A 20,473-nucleotide genomic window follows, 5' to 3' on the forward strand; every position below is an offset into this window, starting at 1 on the left:
TCTCTCTACCAAATACCATTACTTCACTCTTATCTTTATTTATTTTTAATCCTTCCACGCATCAAGTTGTAACTGTACATCTACCTCTTTATCACCCCATATTACCATATCATTTGCAAAAGTCATCTTTTTGTCTTTTTCTTTTCTATATCTTTAATTGCCCTATTCATACCCTCCATAACAACATTAAAAAGTGCAGGAGATAGAATACTTCCTTGCTTAAGTCCTTGTCTTATTTCGAAGTATTCAGAGTTCCCCAATGGTTTTCTAATTCTACAATTGTGTCCTCTGAACATTGTCTGTATTACATTAATGTATCCATCTTCTATATCTAACTTCTTCATTTCCTCCCAGAGTCTTTCCATGTTAACTGAGTCACACGCCTTTTCTATGTCTATAAAAACCATTATCACCCTTTTGTTATACTCCCAGATTTTTTTTTCATCAGTTGGCGGATAGAAAATATCAGCTCGATCATGCTACTTCCTTTCCTAAGCCCATGCTTTTCTTCACTCAGCTCCTTTTCTATCTTTTCACTTATTCGATTTAGCAAAATTCTTTCAAAAATCTTGGCTGTGTGACTCATGAGGGTTATTCCTCTGTAGTTTTTACAAAGTCTTTTATTGCTTTTTTTGAAACAGTAGGGTCAAATCCTGAGTGGTTCGTTCCGAGGCTCGTCTGTGTTTTGAAATCAATATATAAAGACTTTCCTATTGGCTTGCTAGGCCTAACGCAAGAAAGGATTTTGTGTTGGGGTTGTCTCCCTTAGCCTTTGGAGTTTCTTCTCCACTACAAGGCAGTGGTTCGCGTCTCGTTTAATTCCCAGAAAGGAAGGTTGCCTCATCTACCAGCTACGCCGTTCCGAAGTCTGCCTTCTCCGCCGTCGCTGCCATTAAGGTCTTCACCCGTAACCCTAGGCATGGGTTCCGTGTTATACCCCACGGGATTGGGTCCCTGCCTAGCACTCCGGCCTACTGAGGTGTAGGATGCCCACCCCCGCGACGTGGACGCGCCAGACAGGAACTACCCCAGTGGAGGAATAGGGAAGGGGACCCTACCTCCCTGGTGCCGGGTTAATGATTGTGTATGGTGCCACAATCAAAGGTGACGCTTTTATTCAAAGACAATAATTACACTGAAGTCTCTGCGATTTATGATGGTATTCTTGACATTACAAAAGGTGGTATATTTTTCTTAATAGGATGTGTGATCACCGCAGAGGGCAGTCGATGCTCTGCAGCGTGCTTCCATACTGGACACGAACGCTGGTAAGGAGATCGTGTGGTAGGGCGTCCCATTTCTCTATCTTCAAGGTTAACAGCTGCTGGATAATCGCTGTTGCATGTGAACGTACTGCAATACGTGTCTCCCCAACGCACCCCACATGTGCTTGATGGGATTTAACTCGGGGGAACAGGCAAGTCAAACCATTCGCCGAATATCAGCTGCTCCACCTGCAATATTCGATGCGCTCGCACATTGTCCTCCATAAAAATGAAGTCACAGCCGAATGCACCACTGAACATGCAAGCATGGGGAAGGAGTAACATGTCACATGAACGTTGACCAGTGTGTGTACCTTGTTCAAAGATACGGAGTTCAGTACGCCCATGCCTTCCCACACTATAACACCTGATCACCAAAATGATCAGGTGGTGACAATATTCCAGCGTGCATTACGCACCTTCGTATGGCGAGAGATGTGGACACGTAATACACCCACGAACATTGGCAAATATGATTTTTGTGGTAGTCCAGCTGTTAAAGTGCGGGGAGGCATAATGTTGCGGCAGTATACTGACCTACAGATCTTTGAACACGGTACATTTGCCGGTCAACGTCATTGTGACACTATACTTCTTCACCATGTTGTCTTTTCAGGGGTGTCTCGGCCCTGACGTCATTGTAATAGATTACTATGAGCGATCGCATTGAACTGCGCACGTGGAGGAACTCCTGGAACGAGAGGATATTCGGCGGATGGACTGCCCTGCCCTATCCCCCAACTTAAGTAGCATTGAGCACGTGTGGGATGTGTTGAAGAGACGTACTGCAGAAACAACAGTCCAGCAGCTCTCAATTGCGCTGGTGGAAGAATAGAATGCCCTACGCCAAGAACTCCTCACTGAGATTATGTCGAGCATGGGAGCACATTTCAGAGCACTGTCGTCCTTGGTGGTTACTCACTCTATTTAGAACCACGTCTCGCCTTTTATAATGTGCAGGGGACAATCGTATGTCGCAGTGACTTCAGTGTAATTATTGTCTTTCAATAGAAGTGTCATTTCTGTACCTCTCATTGCGTGTTTCTTTCAGTTACCTTCTGGTACACGTTTCACCGAGCTACGTTATTTTGCAGTGACACATAATGCGAAAGTTACTTTCGGCCTTACGTTATGCACACCAGTGTATTTGTCTTGGTTAATAAGTGTACCGACAATGATGAGCGAACGGCCGGGAGCAGCCCAATAAAATATACCCAAAAGAACTGCTTACGTCAAATACGTAGGGTAAGAGTTAGACCATTGGGTGAGACGGACCAGTGGCAGATTTCACAAATGCGCCACTGGAGAGCGGATCACACTATTTGTGAGGAAGTTCTTTTGTGAACAAACGTGATGCGGATGAGTTGCTGTCACTTTCGTGCTAGTTCTGGAAAAAAATCACATTCTCTGTTCTGGTAAAGAGAAAAGCGTTATTGTGTTGTTACATAACTTTAGTATTAAGGCTCAATTTTCACAGTACCGATACAGTTTTTTTTTACTGCAAGTTTGAGAAATGTGTAGGCATGAAATTAACCTAAAATGGCCCCCGAATTCGCTGCCTACAGACAGAAGTTGGTGAAGTCCATCTCTCCTAGACAATCGGGAGAGATCGACCACATGTTTTTATGTGGGAGAGACGGAGCACAAATTTAGCTTCAAGGCATGTGTAATAATTCCATTGATGATAGCCGCAGTTTCAGGCTATACTTATTTGTCGGAAGACATATCTGTGCCAGCAAATGCAAGAGCAGAATCTTGCAGACAGGCCAACCAACCACCTCAAAGCTCATCAAAGGACTTGCTGACCACAAACACACCAAAAGAGCAGAGTTATCTGCCTAACTTTCAAGATTCCAGAATGAGATTTGCACTCTGCAGCGGGGTGTGCGCTGATACGAAACTCCCTGGCAAATTTAAACTGTGTGCCGGACCGAGACTCGAAGTCGGGACCTTTGCCTTTCGCGGGCGAGCAGACGAGGTACTGGCAGAATTGAAGCTGTGAGGACGGGTCGTGAGTGGTGCTTGGGTAGCTCAGCTGGTAGAGCACTTGCCCGCGAAAGGCAAAGATCCCGAGTTCGAGTGTCGGTCCGGCACGCAGTTTTAATCTTTCAAGATTATCACCTCAAAACTGACTACTCCTAAGCCAGCACAGACAATACTTTTTCTTCTATTGACAAAAACCGTTACTGTTAAGAGGGAGGCAACAGTTGTATTCAAAGGGCTAAACTCTGCTGAAAATATTGTAACTGTAGGGAAAAATGGGGAAAAGAGGAGAAAGGAAACAGAAAAAGGCACAAAAAATTATCAATGAATGATCAATGGGAAATGCCAGTATATTAGTGAAGAGGAAAACAGACCGAAGAAGCTCAGTAAGAAAAATTCTGGAAATAGCTCTCAGTGTTCATTAGGTGCAAACATTATAGAAGATTACAGAAATAAAAATTTGATGAATAAGCTGAGGATGAATGTGATGGCTGTGGTGAAATTTATTACCAAACGTAAAAATTACGATTGGATTGAGTGTGTTTCCTGTTCACGATGGTCAAAATTTTTCTAATAAGGGTAACTCACGATAGTCAAAATTTTGGTAATTAGTGTAACTGCTGTGATGAGAGAAAGACAGGATAATGCTTGAACAAAACCAAGAACTCATTAGAAATACCCTTGTTCAAGATTTGTGATAAACTGATAAAATTATTCTGGACTAAAATATTTAATATCATAATTCTATATTCACATTCAAAACAAAAATATGAAATTTTAATTGAGTCTGTTCTTCATGTTTACCCACTTTTATATTGTTCATCTCTCCCAGTACACTGGTTCATCTTACCAGTACAGCTAAAGGTGAGGTGGGCCTCTCATGTACATTTTTATTTAATCACATCTCTTGTATTTTAGCTGCCCATGCTTCAGTCATATATTGTACTTAAGTTTACATGACACTCTACACCAACATGCTGCCAGACGTCAAAAAAAAGTTGAAACACACACAGATCTTATCCTGAGGGAAAAAAGTGGTCCAAAAGTGGTAATTATTAATATAACACACTTACAGTTCCACTACCGCTGCTGATCTTTGGAGCTCAACTGCAATCGGACGATTATCACTTGAATGTCTTTTTCCTCTACACTGACTGAAATGGAATGTGTTACACCGTGTACTTTGTACATAAAGACAGCACGTTATCAAACTTATGGTCCATTGTGTCCATGTCTGGCCGGCCGAAGTGGCCGTGCGGTTAAAGGCGCTGCAGTCTGGAACCGCGAGACCGCTACGGTCGCAGGTTCGAATCCTGCCTCGGGCATGGATGTTTGTGATGTCCTTAGGTTAGTTAGGTTTAACTAGTTCTAAGTTCTAGGGGACTAATGACCTCAGCAGTTGAGTCCCATAGTGCTCAGAGCCATTTGAACCATTTTGTCCATGTCTCTGAGATATGTTGACAAAAATTTCATCCTTATGAGAGATTATTTTAAGTGTTTTCAGGACAGAAAAAACCAATCCTATACAGGCTGGAGAAAAATTGTGTCGCGTAATTTTAATCTTGGATAGCTGATGCCGGTAGGAACCAAAACTACTGACGTAGTGTAGGGCGACAACGCACCATTTTTAAACTACGGATACTTGGAGCCAAGCTCTCCGTTTGGCCGCGGGATTGCCCTGTTGCCGGGTGCTCTGGACAACGCATGATCGCAAATGCTTTGCCTGCTGGAGACCGGGATGTATCCAAGGCGGCCCGCACGCGCGGTGGTAGCGAGAACCATAGCACTGGCTGTCAACAGACAAACGGCAACACGGCAATCCACGGCCAATTGGAGCGCGTGGCGCCAAGTTACCGTAGTTTAAAAATGGAGCACAAATTTAGTAAATTTGATTCCAACTGGCATCAGCTATCCAGGGTTAAAATTTCGTGACACAGTTTTTCTCCACCCAAATTATGGGAGTACATTTCGGATATTAGGTGTGTCTAACGTTAATAGAACATCGTTGTCGCCTTCTTTCGGACTTTAAGAAAGATCGGATCATTGGCATCAGGAGCATGGAGGCAGATCACATTGACATTCGGCTGTAGTGCAAAGACAGCAGAACAAGTGGTTCAAAGTGGCTCTGAGCACTATGCGACTTAAATTCTGAGGTCATCAGTCGCCTAGAACTTAGAACTAATTAAACCTAACTAACCTAAGGACATCACACAAATCCATGCTCGAGGCAGGATTCGAACCTGCGGCCGTAGCGGTCGCTCGGTTCCAGACTGTAGTGCCTAGAACCGCACGGCCACTCCGGCCGTCAACAAGTGGTGACGACACGACCAAGGACAACGGTGTGGCACGGTCCTTCAAGGACGATCACACCACGAGGAGATCACAGAATTGAGCGACTGGCTCTGCCGTATAGACAGCCGTCAAATCATGAAATCCGTGCAGGAGTTACAGGCAGATTCGTGCCACGAGCCGTCGGGAAGAAATCGCAGGATGCTAGCGGCCACGCATTCTTTAGAGATGACAACATGCCACACATTATGGTGTAACACTATCCATTGCAGTCATTTGTAACCGAATCTACGAGGGCTATTCAGAAAGGAAATGTTTCCGTCTGAGGCCGCTAGACGCGCGCCGACCGCGTATATTTTGGTATGTACGTGTTCAGCAGCTTAGTCGGCATCCATCCGTGACAGCGGGAACGTCTCTGCGTATCTGGTTGTTTCGATATTCGAATTTGAAATGTGCGCTGCAATCGAAAATCCCTCCAGTTGTGAGGTGCGGTCTGGATACGGTTCTTGTTGGCGAAAAACCTAAAACCTATAGAAATTTATCACGAACTGTGCGAAGTGTACGGAAACAACGTAATGAGTGAATGTTCCGAAGAAAATGGTGCACTCGGTTCAAAAATTGCCGAATCTACGTTCATGATGAAGAGAGGAGTGGACGCCCGAGCATTGTGATTGACGGTCTTGTCGCTGAAGTTGATGAAACGATTCGTGAAAACCGTCGCTTCACAATAACGGAGTTTTCACTTTCTTCTCCACAAGTTTCACGGACTTTGTTGTTTGAAATTGTCACTCAAAAGCTAGGCTACCACAAATTTTGTGCACAATGGGTGCCCAAAATGCTTACAGAGCACCATAAAAAACAGGGAATGGGGTCAATGTTGACATTTCTGGAGGCCTGCCACAAACATGGTGATTCATTACTGGATCGAATCGTAACCGGTGACGATACTTTCGTGAAACACGTCAATTGCGAGACAAAATTACAGTCCATCGAGTGGAGGCACACAAGGTTCCCCCCAAAACCAAGAAAATGTTTGCAAACCTTGTCAGCAAGGAAGTTGATGGCGACATTGTTTTGGGGTAGGAAAGGTGTGCTTCTTATTGATTTTCTCGAACGTGTAGCAACCATAAATTCTGCCTGGTACTGCCAAACTTTGCACAGCCTTAGAAGAGCAGTTCAAAACAAAACGCCGAGAAAAGCTGACGTCCAAAATTTTGTTTTTGCACGGCAATGCCAGACCTCAAACGGCAAACCGCGCTAAAGAACTCCGTAATTCATTCAAATGGCAAATTTTCCCTCATTCGCCCTACAGCCCCGATCTTGTACCAAGCGACTTCCACTTGTCTCCCAAGATTAAGAACTGGCTTGCAACGCAGCGCTTTGATGACAGTGCGGAACTCTGGGCGGGCGTGACTCACTGGCAGAAGTCTCAGGCGGCAGAATTTTACGACCAAGGTATTTCAGATCTTGTCCACCGCTATGATAACTGCCTCAATGTGTTTGGTGACTATGTGGAAAAGTAGTATGTCAGTCGCTCTTTGAGATGTATATAATAAAATGTATTTCTTGTACTTAGTTTTTTTATGCCAAAACGTCCCCTACTTTCTGAGTAGCCTTCGTAATTAAATAAAACGTTTCGTTTTCTCGTATATATGTTCTTCTGAGCAATTGAATTACAAACCGTAGCGTGGAGCATCCTTTGTTTCCCTGTTGGTGAAGATGCGTCATGGCATGCATCTTTTGAAACACCACAAGCTTTGGGAAGCCATCTGACCACTTCATAGCTGCTCGTAACTTATCTACTTGCGATGGAACAACGTCCAAGGCTAGCACATTTCACTCCATGGCCTCCTAGATGCGCTCAGTAGATTTGACGCCAGGTGACTGGAGGATGATGTGGCAATAAGGGTAGCGGTGATACAAGAATTTTCTTGTCCGTCAGCTGTTCTCAAACCATTACGACTCTCTTGCAGTATGTTGCAGGCGAACAAACGGGTGCACGGGAGCGGAGAATTCCAACAGTGCTTTGTTAGCAAGCATATTGTAGTGCCTTATGGCGTATTGAGTCTTTACAGAATATACTCAGAGGTTTCAAAAAACGAATACGAAATCTGTAAACGGTGTTAAATGTTCGGTTGCCCAACAATACCTCATTTTAATATCTTTCTTCGTAAATCACCGGTCTTGTAAAGATCTTGACCAAGAAAAAAGTGAATCATCAAGCAGAGCAGGAGGAAACGGAATGGAACTTCATGGATCGAGGTGATATGTGATGTTCCTTCAGTGATTACAAAATCAAGTCAAATTTGCAAAGAACTTCAAAGTATGAACACAAGTATGAATTTGGCCTGGATGTAAGTTGGCTCAGAACTGTTGTCACTGGTATTTGATATCCTGCGTAACAGCACTGAGATGCAGCGGGCGTCAGAGTTGGCCCCACAGATCAGAGGATCTTGCAGGCCACCAGAGTACCTCTACATCATACAGACACTTCATAGAGACACGTAACATCTGTGGACGAGCATTGTGCTGTTGGAAAATTGCACCACTGTACTGTAGTGTGAGATGTAACTTTTAAGAGGACGCAGGATGTCCGTGACGTACTGTTCTGCCGTTTTTTACTCAAAAACTACCAGTCGTTACCAAAAGTGGTACGCGATGGCTCCCAACAATTTGACGGCAGGAATGACACGAGTGTGTCCAGATCGCCGACGATGGCCATCCGGCGTAATGCAAAACACCGATTCACTGCTGGACACAATACGACGCCGTTCATCCTTCCGGGTGAAGGCACCACTCGAATTGCAGCTGTTTTTGTCGTGGTGTTAACGGCAACCTACCCTTCGGATGGTAAATCCCTATTCCAGCCGCTGCTACTCTCTGACCGGTGGTGTGGGATGATACAGAATGTTGCAGTCCAATACTTGTTCTCGGATGGCAGCAGCAGACGTGAGGGATTACATTGTGCTTAGTGCATAGAACGACGATCCTTCCTTGTGGCGGTCAGACGTAGTCCACAAGAACCTTGATGACCAGTATACCTGTCCCCACATTCGCATGCTGTCCAACATCGGGGCACTGCCATATCCAAATAATCCACAAATCTGGATACTGCACTATTCGATCAGCCGGCCAACATGCTGATAACGCTGTCTCACACTCGGACGCAGCATCTCCTTGTCACTCAGAATGATCGCTCAACATCTGACACAGCTCATGCCCTTGTGTACCCCACGGTGCCTTGTAACAACACAAAAGACGAACAACACGAATGCACTGTGGTGGCCACTGTAGGTGTCGCAGACAACTGCAGTCATCTACATATCCGTCAACTGTGTGTAAGTGACGAAGTTACTCATATGTTGACATCCGAGCTTGTCTTCCGAGTGTGTATACAAACACAGTGGGTCTACAGCTCAACATCTGACACAGCTCATGCCCTTGTGTACCCCACAGTGCCTTGTAACAACACAAAAGACGAACAACACGAATGCACTGTGGTGGCCACTGTAGGTGTCGCAGACAACTGCAGTCATCTACATATCCGTCAACTGTGTGTAAGTGACGAAGTTACTCATATGTTGACATCCGAGCTTGTCTTCCGAGTGTGTATACAAACACAGTGGGTCTACAGCTCAACATCTGACACAGCTCATGCCCTTGTGTACCCCACAGTGCCTTGTAACAACACAAAAGACGAACAACACGAATGCACTGTGGTGGCCACTGTAGCTGTCGCAGACAACTGCAGTCATCTACATATCCGTCAACTGTGTGTATGTGACGAAGTTACTCATATGTTGACATCCGAGCTTGTCTTCCGAGTGTGTATACAAACACAGTGGGTCTACAATCTATTATGATTATCTTCGGTAAATAGCTAGATGTTGGACCCTACAGATTATCGAAAACATAAGAGGTGGTTGTTTTAATAAGAAACATAAACGTGTAACTCTTCAGGCTTTCCCGGCGAGATCTTGACATGTGGAATAATCGGGTCTACTGCCGTATGTTTGTGTCGCTCTGGCACCGGGCAGCGTCAGGCGGGCGCGGACGGCAGAGACAGCACTCAGCGCCCTCTGGGCATAAATACTGGACAAGATCCTCCAATACGGCAGTCTCAGGTAGCACTTGAAGAAGGCAACGAGTTACGTGGCCGAAATATTGTGCCAGAGCGACACAAACATCCGGCAGTAGAGCCGATTATTCCACATGTCAAACTAAACGTGTTATTCTTTTTACACTATTAATGTTACAAGCCCATTTCACAGCTGACATGCTCATGAAATTATCAAATGGCTCTGAGCACTATGGGACTTAACATCTATGGTCATCAGTCCCCTAGAACTTAGAACTACTTAAACCTAACTAACCTAAGGACAGCACACAACACCCAGCCATCACGAGGCAGAGAAAATCCCTGACCCCGCCGGGAATCGAACCCGGGAACCCGGGCGTGGGAAGCGAGAACGCTACCGCACGACCACGAGATGCGGGCAGTGAAATTATCAACACATGTAAATACATTAGACTTTTGCATCACACTTGATTCTAATTGTTATTAAAAATGTTAGCTGTGGACTAGAAGTAATTGTCCAGACAAAAAGTTACCTCTCCGTCTTCCAAATTTGTCTGAGTAGTACGATGTAGTTTTGTGTACCTCTGTCCGGAACGTAAGCATCTTGTTTGCAGGTGGAGGAAAGTCCGGTCTCAGCTGAGTCCGTCGTTCACAGCTAGCCGCCTGAAACCCATGTTCCTGCTGATCAAAGACGTCTGCGATAACATGGTGCGAGTGCTGAAAGAAGAGGGGCCAAAAGCTAGTTCAGGTATTTCATGCAATCATTGTGGTTTACAGCCACGATCCAAATGTAGCCAACAAGACCTACTACTTAAACGAAAATAGAACTAATTTAATACTTTCAGCTGCTAACGGGCGTTGCTATATATCAACGGACAGGTGAAAATGTGTGCCCCGACTGGGATTCGAACCCTGGATCTCGTGCTTACATGACAGACACTCTATCCATCTGAGCAACCGAGGGCACAGAGGACAGCGCGACTGCAAGGACTATCTCGCGCACGTCTCCCGCGAGACCCACATTCTCACCTTGTATGTCCACACACTACATTCGTAGTGTCCCTACCCAACACACTCATTACTCGTGGAAGACATTCTTACCAAGTCCTGTAAGAGTCCGGGGAATATGTGTGCATTCGCACAGAAGGAAAAGGTCATGGCCGGTACTGCCAGAACTATATACTTATATGGATACGGTGTCTGTTCCTTCGGACATCTTCGAAGGAACAGACACCATGTCCATATATACTACTTAAACGGTTGTGAAACGTAGCAGCGTGGCAGTAAGAATACTGATTAGACCTAGATAAACGTTTCGGAGTCGTGATGGCCTAGCAGTTTGTGCTTTTGGTTCACTTGACTGGTGTTGTCACTGTGACTAAGTGTTACACTCGCTGTTGCGATCCTGGCCATATATTCGTTGTATATTTATTTATTTATTTACACAGCAGTACATTGTTACTAGAAAAAATATTGCCACTATTCACAGTAATGTCAAACTGACGAGATCTACAGACAGAGCATTATAATTATTTTTCTATTATACAGAATTTCATTCCCCCACCCTGAGGGCAGGCGATCATCTGTCCGAAGAGCGATCTTCTGCCAACATGATGTATTTTCGACTTACAGCTCTGTTTTAAAATACTGCATGAGGTTACAGATAAAGGGTTAATATGTCTAAAGTCTTTTTATAAATAAACTGTGTTTACTATTTGATGGCTGTGCACACAAGTGAATGAACAGTTGTTCATGGTAATTCTAGGTGGATAAATGAGTGGATATGTTGGAATGAAATAAAGCAGGTAACAGGAACTTGGTATTACGTTCGCGGAAGCGCTTTAATGTATATTTGAGAGTCGAATATGGAGTGGGAGCTGTGAAATGTGGTATTGAGGGGTAGATAACAGAGCCTTGATTTACGGAAGAAAGAGGAAAAGGTGAAGGGGATCATAACACAAAATTTGGTTAACGTTACTTTCAGACATGAAGTGTGTGGTGATGAACAGAATGAAGTGCGTGTTGATAGTTGGCAGCGACCCATATTGGAAGAGGAGTAGGAACAATGTAGGATTCTGCCGACAAAGTTTCCAGGGTGCGTTGAATTCCTGCAGTAATTTGAGAAGGGATGAGAATTTAATTATCTGCTTAAGGTTTCGCGTAGGCAACGACTGGCATGTGTGGGATAGTAAGCGAGAAATAGCACGTTACAGAAACTGTTGTTGTTATTGTTGTTGTTGCTGCTGTAGTCTTCAGCCCGAAGACTGGTTTGATGCAGCTGTTATCACGAGTCTATCCTGTGCAAATCTCTTCATCTCCAGTGAACTACAGCAACGTGCATCTATTTGAGCCTCCTCAACGTATTCGTCCCATGGTCTCCCTCCACAATGTTTAGGCACCATACTTCACTCCATTACGAAACTAATCCCTCAGGATGTGTACTATCGACAGATTCCTTCTTTTGATCTATTCGTGCCATAATGTTTCTCCCCAATTCTATTCAATATATCCTCGCTATTTGCTCATCTACCCATCAATTTTCAACATTTCTCTGTAGTGCCACATTTCAAAAGATTCTATTCTCTTCTTGTCTGAGCTACCTGTCATCCTTGTTTCACTACCATACAAGGCTACACTGCACACAAATACCTAACACTTAAATTTATATTCGATATTAACAAATTTATCTCCTTCAGAATAGCTTTTTCTGTCATTTCCAGTCTATATTTTAAAGCCTCTGTACTTCGGTCATCATCTGGTATTTTAACTCCCAAATAGTAGAACTCGTCAGCTACTTTTGGTGTCTCATTTCCTAATCAAAGTTCTTCAGCATCACCTAATTTAATTCGACTGCATTCCATTACCATTGTTTCTCTTTTGTTGATATCCATCTTAAACCCTAATTTCAAGACACTGTCTATCCCATTCAATTGCTTTTCCAAGTCCTTTGCTGTCTCTGACAGAATTACAATGTCGTCGGGAAACCTCAAAGTTTTTATTTCGTCTCCGTGAACGTTAATTCCTTCTACAGTTTTTCTTCGGCTCCCTTTACTGTTTGCTCAACGTACAGATTGAATTACATCATTACATCTGGAATAGGCTACAACCCTGTCTTACTCTCTTTTCAACCATTGCTTCCCTTTCATGCCTTCGATTCCTACAACTGCGACCTGTACAAGTTGTATATAACATTCCTCTCCCTGTATTTTACGGCTGCTACTTGTTGAAATTCAAAGAACGTATTCTCGCCAACAGTGACAAAAGCTTTCTTCATTTCCAAATACTAGAAACGTTAGTCTGCCAATTTTATTTATTTTTCTACAGTATGCTGTAAGGTCGCATTGCCTCGCGTGTTCCTACATTTCTTCAGATGCCAAACTGAATTTCCCCAAGTTGGCTACCAGCATTCTTTCCACTTTTCTGTAAGTAACTTGAGTCAGCATTTTGCAACTATAACTTACTCTACTATTATTTCGGTAATGTGCACAACGTGTCAGATCCTGTTTTATTTTGAACTACATTCTTCTTGCAATCTGAGCGTGTTCTCTTGTCTCATATGTTGCGAAGTAAGTGGAACAACTTGTCATGGCTGGCTCTCATGCGGGTCCGACTACTTCTCAGGAACAGCTGTCGAATTCAGCTATAAAAAGTATACAGTTCCATTAAAAAAATCGTACATGCTTCAATATCCCTGTTGATACCAATGTCGAAAACATTAACCAAACAAAAAATACGTGCCCCTCGACGTTCTAACATTTGCTGTAAACCGAGTTTCGATCTGTGTAAGCGGTACGAAATAAAAGGGGCTTTACATCTTGCGTGACTCACCCTGTATATTTGCTGTGTGGGGAAAAAATATTGAAGCAGGCTGGTATTAACATGAATGTTGACAAGTAGCGTTACAGTAAATTCAGGCTCAGAAAATTCAAAACTTGGACGTAAGATGCTGCATTGTCTCTAATCTTACGTTACATGACCTTGAATTATTGCATTATGGCCGATGTAATAAAAAATAACATCTTCTAGTTGACAGGTCGCGTCAAGTTACTGATGGGTGAAACAGCTGTCAATACGAGTCATTGTCTTTTTTAAAAAAATGTTTTAACCAAAGTTACTTACCTAAATAGCACAAGAACTATAATTTGTTAGGTTACTGGCAGGTACAAGCACAGTAAAGTAACGGTTGGGGGCGGGGGGGGGGGGGGGGGTAGGGGTTAGTGGGCGGGTTGTATGATTAGCTGTTCGCTATAAACCTTAGAAGTACTGCGCCAAAAATTTCTTCTTATTTTCACTTTGATCATTGAGAAGGTATTCTTATGTTGTATGTGTGTTGATAAAAATTTAAATTTGTTCAAGAAGCCTTTGTGAGCAAGATGAAGTGCTTGAAGATTATGGTCTTTGCTATTTGCGGAACGGCTACGCTGGGTAAGATGTATAGCAAAATTGGACTTCTGCAGGTTGTTAAGATGGAGTACATCAGTATGCTCTAAGAATCTTGTAGCGAAGTTTCTGTCAGTTTGTCAAATATAGAAGCTTGGACACAAGTTGCATATAAGTTTGTACTTGTATTATTACACAGCGTTTGATACTATAAATAATTTTATTTTGTATCTTACTGTTGGTGTGGGAAACATTCTTACGTCACATGTCTTAAAGAGGTTGGCCATTAGCTAAAAAACCTTACCTCAGAAAGGCAGCTTTGCAAAACTGATTTCTTGTTTTTGAGTGGCCGTTCACAACTGGTTCGTCTAATTCTTTTTTGTAAAGTATTTTATGTATTAAAGCAGAATAGTATCTAATGCTGAATGTAACTGAATTTATAATTTTTATTTTTAATGTATTTTAGTTTTATTCATTAATATACTGAGCTTGCAGTTAATTATGAGTTTGAAGCATGTGATTTTATGTTGGTCTCGCTGGCGGGAAGACTTTGAGATGACTCTTGTTTTGGACGCAATTTTATTTTCTAAATTTTTCATTTCACTGGGGCTCTGCAGCTAGTGGAAGTAATACGCTGCCTTACGCAGTGGTGCAGAGTACGGTAGCACCGAATTAAAAGCTGGTTCTCACGGAGGCACTGGAGACGAATAAATCGTACGGCACAGTAGCGAGCCACTGGAATGGGCTACGAGGAAAATTTTGTTTGACGGCCGATACGTAGGGAAACCACAGGCGTTCCAGTGCGAAACTCAACATTTTGTTTATTAAATATTAGCTACCCGTTTACCTTTGTCATGGCAAATACCACGAGGAGCCTAAGAGTCATCGTATCTTTAATTCGACAGTACCACTATGCAGTAATCCAGTTTAATTAGTAGACAAATGAATACTGTTAAGACACGACGATGTACGAATAGCTGCGAAATTTTACGAAGTATGCAGGAGATTTCGACTGTGCACCAATCTATTCAGACGACGATAAGACGTACTCAAAGCGTGTTCTTCTGTAATAGTCGGTTTTACCAAGCTCTCGAATTTCATTAACTTTCTGAGACGAATTGTTTCAGACTGTTTCACTATAACTGTTTTACGGCGTTCGCTAATAAATGCTTCGTAATGGCATCCCCGGACTTATTTCAAGTAAATTAGCTACCCGCACTACCACTTATAATCGCAAGCCACCTGCTTGCACCTTCTAATGTATCCAATGCGCTAAAAATAGCTGCTTAGAGAGACTTCATCTACAAGAGCTTGTAAGAAAACAGGTGGGAGGAAATCTTACATGCCGAATCATTAAGAGGGGTAGGATGTCAAACTGGCCGACTTGGAGCAGGAGAGGCACCACGGGACATTTTAATTTCAACTGTCTATACTTTTATAAATAAATTCCTAAAACTTTGTCAGCATGACCAGGAAGGGTTCAGAATTCAGGTTCATAGCAGTGGAAGTTCAAAACTATAACAAAATATATTTTTTTACATGTGAAATGTCATCATTTTTGCACTTACTATTGGCTGCATTCGTTGCAATAGGTACACTTTTCTTCATAAGTAAGGGAGATTCTTCGATGAAATTTGCACAGCATACAAACCATACTTACAGGTGTATGGAACTCTAGAATTTTCCAAATCTATTAAAATCTGTGCTAAAAATTGAGATAATTAACCATTAAATTTGAGTTTTTTCTAAACATGAAGTTTAAAATGTAACAGCTCATTCATTTTTTCATTAATTAAATAATGATAAATATTTTTTTACAAGTGAAATGTCATCATTTTTTCACTTACTATTGGCTGCATTTGTTGCTATAGGTACACTTTTCTTCATAAGTAAGGGAGATTCTTCGATGAATTTTGCACAACCTACATACCATACTTACAGGTGTATGAAACTTTAGAATTTTCCAAATCTATTAATAACTGTGCTAAAAATTGAGATAATTAACCATTAAATTTGAGTTTTTTCTAAGCATGAAGTTTAAAATGTAACAGCTCATTCATTTTTTCATTAATTAAATAAATTCTAGAGTTTCATACACCTGTGAGTATAGTTTGTATGCTGTGCAAAATTCATCGAAGAATCTCTCTTACTTGTGAAGAAAAGTGTACCTATAGCAACAAATGCAGCCAATAGTAAGTCAAAAAATGATGTAATTTCACACGTAAAAAAAATTATTTTGTTATACTTTTGAACTTACATTGCTATGAGTTTGAATCCTGAATCCTTCCTGGTCGTGTTGACAAAGTTTTATGAATTTCTTTGTAAAAGTATAGACAGTGGAAATTAAAATGTCGTGTGGTGCTTCTCCTGCTCCAAGTCGGCGCGTTTGACGTCCTACCCCCCTTAAGATAACTCAGGAAGGGGTTAACGTAAGTAGCGTAGTCTCGGGTGGTAAGCCTGAGCACTTATACTGAATGTCACCTACACTAATTTCTATGGTGTCGTGGCTAAACCGAGAAACTTTTACGGCCGTTTGGCAAGGGGTCTTTCAATATCTAGTTCACAGTTCTTGGCTTTCTGTGAATTTCACAACTATGTTTTTTGTCTTTATTAGAGATTCTAAAATTGAAATAATTAATTCCACTTGGTGTTTTGTGTTCTACAGCGACTTGACTTTTGTGTTGTATCTTATTTAGTACTTATGCTTTATTATTATTATTATTATTATTATTATTATTATTATTATTTCAGACGGGTTGGAGGCGTGGCGTCTGTGCATGCGGTACACGGCCGACGTGGTTTCGTCGTGTGCGCTCGGCGTCAGAGGACGCGCCCTTGAGGACGAGCACTCGCCTTTACATCAAATGTTTCAGAAGCTTCTTGAGCCAACCTTCATGACCATTTTGACAATCTTTGTCACGGCTACGTCACCGAAATTGGCTACGCTTCTCCGTCTAAGGTACTGTTATCATTACTGAAGCTTCTTCGAGAAGCATCTTGAGCGCTCATAAATATCTACAGACATTATTTTCTCTATAATTTCCAAAATGCTGTGTGGTATTTGGTCTGACTGGTCTGGAAGATTATTCGTTTCTATTGACGCTCACTGGTGGTGTGTCTTGTCGGCATGAAATGTGGATTTACTCCCTGAGATGGAACATAGCATTTATGAGGGAGAATAACATTTATGCGGGAGAAACTGCCTCAGATCAGTCTCTGGGCATTCTGAATAAGGCGTTCTGTTATTTTCCTAAATAGACTCAAATGGATGACTTGCTATTTCTTAATCTGACAATAGACCCTTGAAACTTCCTGGCAGATTAAAACTGTGTGCCTGACCGAGACTCGAACTCGGGACCTTTGCCTTTCGCGGGCAAGTGCTCTACCATCTGAGCTACCGAAGCACGACTCACGCCCGGTCCTCACAGCCTTACTTCAGCCAGTATCTCGTCTCCTACCTTCCAAACTTTACAGAAGCTCTCCTGTGAGTTCGAGTCTCGGCCGGGCACACAGTTTTAATCTGTCAGGAAGTTTCATATCAGCGCACAATCCGCTGCAGAGTGAAAATCTAATTCTGCTAACATCCCCCAGGCTGTGGCTAAGCCGTGTCTCCGCAGTATCCTTTCTTTCAGGAGTGCTAGTTCTGCAAGGTTCGCAGGAGAGCTTCTGTAAAGTTTGGAAGGCAGGAGACGAGGTACTGGCAGAAGTAAAGCTGTGAGTACCGGGCGTGAGTCGTGCTTCGGTAGCTCAGACGGTAGAGCACTTGCCCGCGAAAGGCAAAGATCCTGAGTTCGAGTCTCGGTCGGGCACACAGTTTTAATTTTAGGAAGTTTCATATCAGCGCACACTCCGCTGCAGAGTGAAAGTCTCATTCGGGAATAGAAGTTTGTTTTCCAGTTCTTCTCCAAGTATACTTGGCCGTCGCCCGTAATGACCTCGACATGACGGAGTCCACTGTAGTTGCTTAAATATTTCAATTTAGTATGCAAGATACCCATCTGCTTCTATCTCGTCGCATCTAATGCCATTCATGCCAGACTCCAGCTCATCTAATGCACTTTGCTATCGCCATCAATGGTATCGCAAGTGCAGTGGGCCACACAGGCTCTCCGTCACTGTAAGTGGATGATGACCTTTGCCTCTACTATGTTTCTGCATCAATGCGAACCGATGAGCGCCAACTTCAGGGGGCTGCCTGGAGAGTCCATGATCGGGCCCTGAATCACGGCTATCAGTTTCATGCTGCGAAATCACGAGTTACGCGTTTTTGTCGACTCTGGACTGTGCACCCACACCCTGAAATTTATCTTGTTTATCTGGTCCCTTATTCTTACTGATGCTTAAGGAATCCAATACACTGTTTCTTTTTCCCTTTTTTAATAAGATGGTAACGCGTGCTTTAACCATTGCGGTTAATGAATCCTGTAAAACGGATAACAATGACTAAGATTGTTTTACAGCAAAACAATAACAGCGAGTGCTATATGTGTCACCTGCGTTTTTGTATCCACATGTTATAAGAACAATTTAAAATTATAGCCTGGTAGAAACGATGTAGCTCTTTAAATTTAATGTGGGCACAGGCCCTGTAGACGACGCGCTGCATCAACGATCTGCTCCCACCGCCTTCTATCCCTCACAGCGTCTCTCCACCCTTCGGAAATTCCTAATGCTGCGAGGTCCTTCTCTATGTCATTTTTCCACCTTGTACGAGGTCGGCCTAATGGTCTTGTTGGCTGGAGAGTTCCTTCAAATGCTGTCTTGGTGATTCTGTTGTTTTCCATTCTGGTCACATGTCCAGCCCATTGCAGTCTCCTACTTTTTAATTTCTGGATGGTAGTGGGTTGCTTCATCAACTGATAAATTTCATTGTTCTTTCGAATTCTCCATATGTCATTCTTCAACACAGGTTCCCATATTTTTCTCATTACTTTTCTTTCAAAAACATTCAGTTTTTCTCTTTCATTCTTTGTAAGCGTCCAGCTTTCTGAACCGTACAGTACTATGAGGCAGATAATAGTGTTGTATGTCTTCATCTTTGTGATGATTGACAAAGCTTTACTTTTGAGTGGGTTGATTAGTGAGTACAGACATCTCGACCATGAGGCTATTCTTTCATTTATATCCATTGTTATGATATTTTTACTGTTGAAACGTGATCCAAGGTATTTAAACTGGAGAACTTTTCTGAATTTAGACTGTTGATCAATTTCAAAGTAAGGATTTGGGTTTATGACTCGACCTATTTCCATATGCACTCCTGGAAACTGACATAAGAACACCGTGAATTCATTTTCCCAGGAAGGGGAAACTTTATTGACACATTCCTGGGGTCAGATACATCACATGATCACACTGACAGAACCACAGGCACATAGACACAGGCAACAGAGCATGCACAATGTCGGCACTAGTACAGTGTATATCCACCTTTCGCAGCAATGCAGGCTGCTATTCTCCCATGGAGACGATCGTAGAGATGCTGGATGTAGTCCTGTGGAACGGCTTGCCATGCCATTTCCACCTGGCGCCTCAGTTGGACCAGCGTTCGTGCTGGACGTGCAGACCGCGTGAGACGACGCTTCATCCAGTCCCAAACATGCTCAATGGGGGACAGATCCGGAGATCTTGCTGGCCAGGGTAGTTGACTTACACCTTCTAGAGCACGTTGGGTGGCACGGGATACGTGCGGACGTGCATTGTCCTGTTGGAACAGCAAGTTCCCTTGCCGGTCTAGGAATGGTAGAACGATGGGTTCGATGACGGTTTGGATGTACTGTGCACTATTCAGTGTCCCCTCGACGATCACCAGAGGTGTACGGCCAGTGTAGGAGATCGCTCCCCACACCATGATGCCGGGTGTTGGCCCTGTGTGCCTCGGTCGTATGCAGTCCTGATTGTGGCGCTCACCTGCACGGCGCCAAACACGCATACGACCATCATTGGCACCAAGGCAGAAGCGACTCTCATCGCTGAAGACGACACGTCTCCATTCGTCCCTCCATTCACGCCTGTCGCGACACCACTGGAGGCGGGCTGCACGATGTTGGGGCGTGAGCAGAAGACGGCCTAACGGTGTGCGGGACCGTAGCCCAGCTTCATGGAGACGGTTGCGAATGGTCCTCGCCGATACCCCAGGAGCAACAGTGTCCCTAATTTGCTGGGAAGTGGCGGTGCGGTCCCCTACGGCACTGCGTAGGATCCTACGGTCTTGGCGTGCATCCGTGCGTCGCTGCGGTCCGGTCCTAGGTCGACGGGCACGTGCACCTTCCGCCGACCACTGGCGACAACATCGATGTACTGTGGAGACCTCAAGCCCCACGTGTTGAGCAATTCGGCGGTACGTCCACCCGGCCTCCCGCATGCCCACTATACGCCCTCGCTCAAAGTCCGTCAACTGCACATACGGTTCACGTCCACGCTGTCGCGGCATGCTACCAGTGTTAAAGACTGCGATGGAGCTCCGTATGCCACGGCA

General features: G+C 43.5%; 1 protein-coding gene across 1 annotated transcript in view; it reads left to right on the forward strand.

Moving 5' to 3' along the window:
- The window catches only part of LOC124622214 (cytochrome P450 6a2-like), an 84,762-nt gene that overhangs the window by 29,806 nt on the left and 34,483 nt on the right, over nt 1-20,473 (forward strand). Inside the window, exons 4-5 of the mRNA XM_047147862.1 lie at nt 10,230-10,363; nt 16,747-16,954. Of these exons, the coding sequence (XP_047003818.1) occupies nt 10,230-10,363; nt 16,747-16,954 (342 nt within the window). The remainder of the gene's footprint in view (nt 1-10,229; nt 10,364-16,746; nt 16,955-20,473) is intronic.

The sequence above is a fragment of the Schistocerca americana genome, chromosome 7 (assembly GCF_021461395.2).
Source record: "Schistocerca americana isolate TAMUIC-IGC-003095 chromosome 7, iqSchAmer2.1, whole genome shotgun sequence".
NCBI lineage: Eukaryota > Metazoa > Arthropoda > Insecta > Orthoptera > Acrididae > Schistocerca > Schistocerca americana.